The sequence below is a fragment of the Buteo buteo genome, chromosome 25 (assembly GCF_964188355.1).
Source record: "Buteo buteo chromosome 25, bButBut1.hap1.1, whole genome shotgun sequence".
Lineage (NCBI taxonomy): Eukaryota > Metazoa > Chordata > Aves > Accipitriformes > Accipitridae > Buteo > Buteo buteo.
This window is the reverse complement of record NC_134195.1, coordinates 18,765,529-18,775,721: the sequence shown is the minus strand read 5'-3', so window position 1 is coordinate 18,775,721 and position 10,193 is coordinate 18,765,529. Positions and strand designations below refer to the sequence as shown.

At 48.8% G+C, this 10,193-nt stretch overlaps 1 protein-coding gene across 1 annotated transcript; it reads right to left on the bottom strand.

The window, feature by feature from the left end:
• Positions 1-4,887: 4,887 nt before the first annotated feature.
• LOC142044663 (uncharacterized) lies at positions 4,888-9,774 on the bottom strand. Its single transcript, XM_075057359.1, has 3 exons — positions 8,647-9,774; positions 6,046-6,093; positions 4,888-5,959 (listed from the first exon to the last, which is right to left on the bottom strand). The coding sequence occupies exons 1-2, from the start codon at positions 9,742-9,744 to the stop codon at positions 6,085-6,087; spliced, it is 1,107 nt and encodes a 368-aa protein (XP_074913460.1). The 5' UTR covers positions 9,745-9,774; the 3' UTR covers positions 4,888-5,959; positions 6,046-6,084.
• Positions 9,775-10,193: the final 419 nt, after the last annotated feature.

Below are 10,193 nucleotides of genomic sequence, written 5' to 3'. Positions count from 1 at the left end.
GAAGGAGCAGCAGAGACAAGGTGGGATGAACAGACCCCAGCCCCCATTCCCCGAGGAGGGAGAGAGAACCGGGAGTGGGGTTGAGGTGGGAAGGAGGGAGGGGTGCGGGGAAGGCGTTCTCAGGTTTGGTTTTACTCCTCAGTATCCTTGTTTTGATCTGATTGGTAGTAAATTAAATTGATTTTGTTTCTTCCCCAAGTTGAGCCTGTCTTTAGCCCGTGCCCACAAGTGGTGAGTGATCCCTCCCTGTCCTTGTCTCAACCCACAAGCCTGCCTTTAGATTTTCTCCTCAATCCCACCATGGCCAGAGGGGAGGATTGAGTGAGCGGCTTCGTGGTGCTCTGTCACCAGCTGGGTTTAAACCACGACACATGGAAAGAAGGAAAATGAAATGCTTCTCCCCCCAACCCACAGCCCTTGCTTCAAGACCCTCATTAGCTGCAGTCACACCAAGTGCACCACGATACACACCTGCATGCCCTGAGCAAAGGTACCCTCAGAGATTTCTCCACCTCGCACTGATCTTTATTTTATTCTTGAGAAACTGGAGTTGCTAACATTTATAATCCTCACACCTCTGTTAAGTACTTCTATAAACTTCATTCCGCAGCTTTAAGGGGGAAAGAAACCTTTTCGCTTAGCACTGCATGGATCATCCACGGGAGCATATGTATATGGTAGGGAACTACCTGCACGCACGGGTGGTACTTCTTCCTTCCGAACACCAGCATGAATGACATTTGACTGTTATGGAGTGAAAACAACAGAGGAGATGAGGGAGGTATGATGGAAGACAAATGCCAGAACACCCAAGCAGAGGGTAGAAACTTTAGGCAGAGGAGATAGGAACTCTTGGCCCATGTTACGCACTTTGAGGAGCTGTCTTGTCTCTGTTTGTGCCAGGGACATCTATAGGGGAACACGCAGTCCAGGTCCTCTGCCACCACGTTGTCTTGCAGCTTATCAACTACGCAGCCCCACCAACTAACGCAGCACACCCGGCCCTTCCGCTGCCTGCGACTGCCTCCGCAGAACAAGCCACACGCAGTCACAGACCGAGACTTCATACAGCCTCCTAACTTCGTGTAACCTCGTATTTTGGGATAATATAGGGCATTTATGGACACTTTGAACATCAGCAATGCAGATGGCACTTATAATAACTGAAGCCAGTATAAGCCATATTTCTGTTTTTAAAGACTGCCATTTTAAGTGGCAAGTGGCATTTTCTACACCCGCTGATGTGGGTGCAGATACAATGCTCGTATTACATGGCTCAAAAAATAAAAAAAACTGAAAACTGAACGTGATCTGAGTTTTAGACTTTGCACAGAACCAAAAAGATTAAGCTAAACAGTGACTGAGTTTTGTGGAAAGGATTTTATGGACACAAATGTTTGCAATTAAAAAATTCAAAGAAAACAGATTTTATTTGGATGTAAACATTCCCCTGCTGCCCTGGAAATACTAACACAGCAACACTGCACTGAGACATTGGGAAGAAGAAAGTGTTCTTTAAAGTAAAGAAAAAGCAACAACCACCAAAAAAGGTAAAAGTACTTCTTCAAATATTTCAAGTTTACAAAAGTGTAAGATATTGTAAACATGTTCCTGCTTTTTAAATCTCAGCTGCTGTTTAGCCGATTGCCCAGTAAACTGACAAACTGCAAAGATGCCAACTGGTTTTGATGAGAATTCCTAGGGAAAAAAAACCAACAAAAAACCAATAAAAAAATAAAGAGTGCTGTATGCAGAAGATTACATGGATAAAAATTTATGTGCTGTACTGGGCTGGACTAATACACACTGAACTCTGTGATAGGGTAAAAGTCAAACCTGAGTGCCAAAACAAGAGAGGAAAAGTAAGATCTATAGCTTTAAGATTTCTCCAGCTGTTTTCAGGGACATAGGATCTTTGTAGAAAGAACTGCCAAAAGCACTCCCATAGACATTATCAATTGTTGCAGTCCCCGTTAAGCATATGACCCAAAAAAAGGTTTGATAACTTCACTAGGCAACATTTCCACAAACATCTAGGCTGTTAGCACTGACTCACATCCCTTCCCTCAATGGTTACAACAGTCTCCGGGCTTTTGGTTTTGATTTTACCACAGGAGTGGACAGAAAGACCTGTTGCCAATGCCGCCGGCTTCTCAAAAACACAGAAGCCTTGCAGGCAGCCAGGGAGGCTCCCACGTGCGCTCCCATCCAGCGATGACAGATAAACACATACCAAATTTCTTCACGCTCGACCATACCAACCTGGCAGAACTACCCACACGGGGGTGAAAGGCTCCGCACGTTCAGACCGTCTGGTCAGACGCTGCCTGATCCCACGGCTGGCCCTCAGGACACGCTTGCTGCCTTCACCAAATTTTTATAAAGAAGAAAACAAGTTGGTGAGATGATGACAGAAAGAGGAAGATGGGAAAGCAACGGTTTAAGCTTAAATTGGAAGTCACACTGAATAACTGACAGGATCTCAGCAGAGCTCAGAAGTAATACTTTTGCTCAACTGCAGATGCAACAGGCTACCCCACATGCAAAACGTTCTGCTCTCATCTTTCCTTTAAAGACACACCATTATACTAGCAAGGCTAAAAGAGTAGTAACATTGCCTCATTTTTTCAGATGCTCCAAATATCTCAAATCTAACTAACTGCTGCACACAGGTGGAAGTTAGAAATCCCATTTATTTGACTCTGCTTTTGCTGAAGCTCGACTCTAAACTCCCCAGCCGCTTCAGCTTGCTCACTTAGGTGTTTTAGTCTCACCTCTAAGTTGCAACGCATTTTGTGCTGTCAGAGTCACATTGCACTGGTTTTAATTCTTTCTTTGTAATAACAATGCATATTAATCCAGCACATGAAAAAAATCACATCTGTGAAAAAAAAAAATAAATCCTGTCTCGCTAGAAATCCCTAAAAATAAACTTACCTGAAATTACTCCCCCAAAGTACATGCTACTTAATTCTAGTCAACTGACAGAAACAGTTTTTCCATAAGATGCTGGGGTCCTCACAAACAAATCAATTCCCACACATCTTACAAGTATTCCCAACTGGAAATTCCATCAGTCTTGGTGAAAAGCTTCGCTGCAACTTTGTACAAATGCTCAAGATCTTTTGAGAAAAGCGTTGCAGCAATACTGCAGACATCCCCCCCACGCTAAGTAATAGGGCTTACAGAAATAGTATAATTCCTGCATATTACCGATTTCTGCTGCAAGTCACAGTTACTGAAAGAGTAACAGAATCATGATTCATTTCAACACTAAGCCTCTCACCGACCACGTGCTCTATCTCCACGCATCGCTTCTTTAAAGGGTTATCCTCAATGTCTGCTTTCAGACAGCAGGCATCTTCAGCATCTCCGTGGTACCTGCCATACCACGTAAATGACAGCAAGTTTAGTTTATAATCACCGACAGAAATCTACCCATAAATCAGAGATGAACAGAAGATACGCAATTCTCCACCACCCTTTCAACACAGCCAGCACACTGACTCAACAAGGACAAGACAACATCAGGAGCTGTAAAGGCAAAACCACGCAGTAACTAACGGCTGGAATCTGAAGACACCCGTTTGAAGTCTTGACACTTTTAATGAGAAACTAACGGACAAAGAAATTTCACGCAGAAACTTACAGCACAGCAATGAGGGGGGAAGCACACGTGCAACAATAAACCCGAAGCCAGGATGCACAAGTACCACGCTGAAATTACTGGGTGGCTCAAGGACAGTGATGAAGGCCAAGATTATGAAGAAGGAAAAAAAAAAAAAAAAAAGTGTGAGCGTGGGGGGAAGTCCTACACGTCATAAAAACACCACCGCTGATAATTTGAAAGGCAAGTTTCTTTATGAAAGCAGGCAGCAATTCTAAAGCAGCCACTGACACTGGAGAGCAAGGCAGAGCCCTGGCAATTGCCTACAGCAGACACAGACGACAGGGTGGTCCAACCCAGCACCAGCAGCAACCAGGAAACTGGGAGGTGACGGAGTGCCAGGAAGGGCACCAGACTGTAGGAAGGCTGGAGAGAGCAACAAACAAACCCAACAAATTCTTGGCAGAAGGACTCGGCAGAGAACGTTAGGAAGTGTTTCAGACTCCAGCTGCTCCCAAACAGGACAAGAGGAACAGAACTGTCGCTGCTCTGAGGCCGTAGGTCAAGACCCGCACTTGAGCAATTTGTCAGTGGGACTGAGGAGACCAACGTCTGCTCATCCTGCCTCACTCCACATCCCCCCCTCCCCACGCCTCCCCCCAAATCCTGCCACTACTACAGCCCTTCCTCGGGAGGAGAAGCCTCCAGCGGTTCGTACGGAGCAACGATGGTGAAGAAACGCAGCACGGACCAGCGAGTAACCCAAATTCTGGTTTCTTAAGAAAGCAGGACAAGGGAAAAATGGCACAAGTGATCTGATGATGCATTGAGCTTAAGCTCCTTCTCAAAAATGAAAGGTATTTTTATAACTTGTAATTCCATCTGTAAAAGTGCTCTGTAGTCTACCATATTGAAGGCAGATACCTCAGCATTCACTGGATCAGAGTCCCAGTCTGGAGGCCATTAAAACACTGGTATTTCAGTAGAGCGGCTATTTCATTTTCAGACAGATCGAGGCGTGATACCCATTGTCGTCTCAACAACTGGCCGAGACGAATAAGCTACGACAACTACAGTTACAACATTATCAAGCCATTATGCAAAATATTGAAAGCAAATTTCAAAGGCTGGTTTGTTTTCTGTGGAGAGCTAAGATTCAGTTGTGCTTTAATAACTGAACAACAGAAATATTGTAAAAGATCAGGTGATGGAAAAAAGCAATTACAAAAGGGGAAGTGACAATATAAGAACAAGGGAGGGAAAAAAAGGCTAAGCTTAAGAACAGCATTTATATATAAAAATTTATTTAGGTGAAGTCACAAACAGTTTAATATCAATTTACAAACACTTCATGTTATGCATATTATTGAAACTATCAAGAAAAGTAAAGGAGAGCAGATAATGGCAGTTTTTTCCTGAAACAACTAAAGGCATACCCTTACCATCATGCGTGTTACTGGATCATAGTATTACCTTGACCATACTCCCTAGTATGCAAGGGAAAAGGAAAAGAAAACAAAATACTGAGATGTAGAATCATTAAACCGTGAACCAGTGAATATGATTTTCATGAACACCAGACTACAAAGGTCTAGTCTGATGCTCAGGATGTTAAGTATTCTACGAGGATAAAAACCCGAATAATAATTTAGGTCAATTATTATACTTGATCAAGAATTTTGTAATGCACTATTGGGCTAAAACTGATTTCTGGCAATGACAGCAATGGTTAATGCATTTTTCAGAGAAGAATGGAGAGGCGATATCGAGCCTCACAGAGTAATTCTGTTGACAACCTGAGTTATTATACCAAGTGTATAATACTGTTTCAAGTCAAATATACATTTATGTTGCAGATACTCTCAGTGAAATGGTAAAAATAACAGCTGTAACAAGACAAGTTATGATTTATTTTTTTTTGAAACAAATATAGTACATAGGTTTTTGAAGTGTCCGGTTGTGATCTGCAAAGATCCAGGATTGCACACAAGTTTGCTCAAATGAGAATGGTTAATCTGCGCATTAAATTGGCTTATACTTTCAAAGTAGTATTTTAGGGCAGGGTTCTCCTCCAGGAGACTGTTCCTGACCTCATTCAACCAATGTTCAATTTATTCACCTTCCTGAATCTTTGCCCTCTTTGGATAGTCTGTGACAAGTGCTGCGCTGCAGGAATTCCTGTTTTCCAGCAAACTGGCTTGCTCTGCAGGTTTGTAGTCCATTGTTACAATTGCTGATTGGGTAAAATGAATTTCCTATGTCTTCTCTAGCACAGCTTGCAACGCAACAGAAGCAGAGGTAAAAGAATGCACTAGAATACCAGAGCTCCACTTAAACACCAACGGAGTCAGGCTGTTGGCACCAATAAGAAATTCTGTATTTAACAAATCTGCAAATATTTAAGATCCAAAGTTAGTCAGTTTTATAAATAAACTCACCCACTTAGTCTGACTGCCATCCCAACTGGCCTTCTGTTTTCATGGAGTCTGGGGGGGGAAAAAAAAAAAAAAAAGAATTGTCTGAAGTTATACATACAGACATAAATTTGCAGGAATTTCTCTCAGCTATCCTACATACCTGCCCCTTATCGCACTCAAACTAAAACTAGGGTTTCTCACTTTGTTCCTTCTGTGTAAAGCAAAGTTACAGCTCTTCACTGGCGCCTTAGAAAGGACAGCTAGCTTCAAACATGACACTTTGTTTTCCTTGACTTTGTTTTTCCTGGTTAACCTTCTGTGGAAGCGCAGAACAGAGATACAGGCACTACATCAAGCTGAAATTTAAGGAGCCTTCAAGTGCAAGGGGAAATGAAATCCAGTCAGGCTACCTAATGCTATCCCTTGAAATCATGAAAACAAATTCAGCTCAAACAAACAGTCTGGAAGAAAAGGCCTTTGTAAAACACCTCCTCTTCCTCTTGACAGCATGAACGTGGAAAAGCTTAGGTTCTGGCCAAAGCTGTAAGCCCATAAAAGGCTATTCTCTTTCATTTCAAATCTCTGATTCTTTTGCCCAAATGCGAAGTCATGTCTTGCTTCTCTGAAGGAGTTTTACACAACATAATTAGAGCTTGCAAGGAGCTGAGGAGGTGCAGGGGAAACCCACAGGTCACCTCCAAGAGAGCAACATTTCCTTGCTGCTGTCTTGCCAGTAAGATAAACGCATACTTTGTTCTAGGCCTCATCTACATTTAACAGCTGTTCAAACCATTACTTCAGTTAATGACATTTTTCTCTTTTAAACAGTTATGAGACTATTAGAAAGGCGATTGAACCCACAGTGAACAACTGCACAACTTTTACTTTTGCTTTTCACCGTGCTGCTGGAGCACTATTGTTTTTACAAACATTAAACTTTTGGTATTTTATAAGTTACTCAGTTAAAATAAACATGTTTAATTTTTCTTTACACAATTTCGGGGGGGGGGGGGGGGGAGGAATCAATGCCACTACTAAAAATGGACTGGGATATTTCCATGAAACCAAAGGGGATCGAGACCTCCAGTGCCTCAGCAGAAGGCAGTGCGATGCTCTGCACTGACAGGCTGGCTGCTGTGGAAGAAGTTACAAGTCTGGTTAACATGACAAGCTGGAGATCCAGTCTCGGGCGAGCTGAAAGCTATAAGCCACTGCCCATCTGATGCTCACATAACATCCGCAGCAAAACAAGAACTGAGCTGTTGTGCTTGCAAACGGAGAAACCTAAACAGAGATATCAGAAGAAGTTGCATAAATCTAAGAGCGTCAACCACAGAAGGCACCAAGGCCACAACACCTGCACCAGGACCTGTTTATCTACATTACTGCGTGGTGTTTGCTCCCTTTCTTTGTCATAGGTTGGCCCAGAGAAGTCACTTTTGATAGGTACCAAAGTCAGGACTTGGTGTGACACACCAGACGCTTCCAGATGCCCTGAAAAAGGCTCCTCCCTTTCCAGATCAGGCTAACGGGGTCAAACAATTTAGCCACTCCTCTGCACTGGCAATCCCTGGGAAGCACAGCATCTGATGAGCTAGCAAAAACCCTTCAGGAATGCAGAGGTTCTTCCTATGGTCCTAAAAAAATTGTTTAGAAATAAATAGAGCCAATATAACAGAACCTCCCTACCATCATTCAGCTGTCAGGAAACTCAACATTCAGTGTTTTCTGTGCTGGGGATTTGAGACTCCAGCCACCAGCATAAGCAAAAGCAGCACAACTCCTGCTACAGGCAGGCAGCCCTTTGTACCCGTGGAGCTCGCTGTCACGGCTCAGGCAGCGGCAAGGGTAGATCTGCCTCTGTGTGTTGCGGCTATACTAATTCAGTGACACTTGATGCCCACGCTGAAAGCAAAACCTTATCATACACAAAATCCTCCCTACCTCCCCTAATCACACTCACCCTCTTTTCCCACAAACCAGGACAGAATTTGTGGATGAAATCTACTGAGTCCCAAACCAGGTTAAATCTCCAAATCGCAGTGAATTTGCAAGCTGTAGCCATTCACACTGAAGTTTATCTTTATTCACATCAATTTTTCTGGCCTCCCACACAGCCTGCAACTACCACATGCTCCCATAGTAACAGGGGAGCCCGTACTCTTTGTTTTACATACACATAACTGTATTGCTGAGAAAGTTACTATTTTTAAAGACAACTCAGAGGAAAGAAAACAAAGCAAACCAAAACATTTTTCTTCTAACGCCTTGAGGAAGCCACAATTCTATACCAGGGGAGGGAATTAGCAGGGCTCCTAATTTCTGGTGGCCAGAGCGATCAACGCTACAAACAATCATTTGCTGAAAGCGTGCTTTTTTGGGGTTTTTTCCCTCCATCAACACCCACGCCTCCCACGGCGGGCGGCCAGCTCGGGCCTCGCAAGCGGACGCCACGGCCCTACGGCTAGCGCGAGCGAAGAAGGGTCGGCTTCGCGAGGCGGGAGCCGCCGACCCTCTCCAAGGGCAGCCCGGCTGCCCCCTTCTCCTCCTCCTCCTCCCCTCCGAGGGGCCACCGCGCCGGGCCAGGGGAGCGGGAAAACGCGCCGCCGCGGCCCGTCACACCTGGCTTTTCTCCTCCTGCTTGGGACTCTGGGAGGGCGGCGGCGGCGGCGGGGCCGGCGAAGCCTGCGCCTCGCCGTCGGCACGCGGCTGCCTGCTGACGAGCGACTTGAGGGGCGCCATCCACTTCATCCAGAGGTCGAGGTCGACGTCGCCCCAGGGCAGCGTGGGGTCCTTGGCCGCCCGCCGCCGAAAGTCCTCGTCGTAGCTCATCCAGGAGGTGCCCCCGTAAGTGGCGTGCAGCTTGCGGATGGTGTCCAGGTACTTGAACATGGCTCCGCAGCGCGCCGGGTGCTTCTCGCACAGCACGCTGGCGTACACCAGGAAGGCCGAGACCCACTGGTCCAGCGTGTCCCCCGGGCGCGGGCCGTGCTCGGGGGCCAGCTCTGTGTGGAGCAAGGAAAAGAGATCAATGAACTCCCCCCGCCAGATCCGCTCCTTGGTGGCCTTGGCCAGCTGGTAGCCCAGCGGCCGCCGCAGCCCCACGTAGGGGGTGGCCGCCGCCGCCTCCGCCGCCGCCGCCTCGCCCTGCCCCGCCGCCGCCGCCGCCGCCGCCGGGCCCCCGGCCGCGCCGCTCGCCGCCGCCGCCGCCGCCGCCGCCTCGGCGCAGGGGCTGGCCGCCGCCGCCGCCGCCCCCAGCGCGGCCTGCCGCTCCAGCCAGCGCGGGTTCACGTAGACGGTCCGCAGGCGCGGCGCCGACCCCGCCGCCGCCGCCGCCGCCGCCCGCGCCGAGCCCTCGGCGCCGGGCTGGAGGCGCAGCACGGCCAGGGCGGCCGGCGCGCCGGAGGGAAGGTCGCTGCCCTCCCGCCGCGGGGCCGGCTGAGCCGCCGCCGGCACCTGGAGCAGCGAGGGGGCCGCCCAGGGCGGGGAGCCGCCCCTAGGCCCGGCCGCCGCCGCCAGCGCCTCTAGGCCCGGGAGGCCGAGCCGCGAACCGGGCGCCACCGCGCCGAGCACCCATCGGGTCTCGGCGAGCCCGCCGCGGTCCCGGGGGCTCCGCGACCTCCCCTCCTCCCGGCGCCCGGCGAGGGCCGTCCCCAGCGTCAGGGGGGCCGCGGTTCCGGCCCGGCGCCGACGGCGGCTCCGCCGCCTCCCACGTGGCATCGGCGCGGCGGCTGCGGGCGAGGGGCGGGGCGGGGCGGGCGCGCCGGAGGGGCGGAGCCCGGCCGCCCGGGGCGGGGCGGGGCGGGGCCGGCGCTGCCTCCCCGCCTACCGCCGCTCCGCGCCTACCGCCCCGGCCACGCCCCCCTCGCCCCGGCCACGCCTCCCCGCGGGGTTTGCGCGGGTCGGCGGTTCCGTGCGGGCCCTCCCGCTGTCCGCAGATAAACGTATATAAAAATAATACATATGCGGCTGTACAGCGTGTGTACGCACACACGCGCTGCGTACACACACCATGTATGCACACTACGTATATAAAACTACGTAGTGTATCTATACAGGCGCTAGGCACACAACTGCACACGCGCTACTGTGTAGTAGGCATACGGTAGCAGTCACTGTTATTATTATTATTGCTTCAGCGCAGAGAACGTTTGGAGGAGTAGTGACGC

Coding starts and splice junctions, on each gene's coding strand:
- LOC142044663 (XM_075057359.1), bottom strand. CDS start 9,744: ATGCCACGTGGGAGGCGGCGGAGCCGCCGTCGGCGCCGGGCCGGAACC.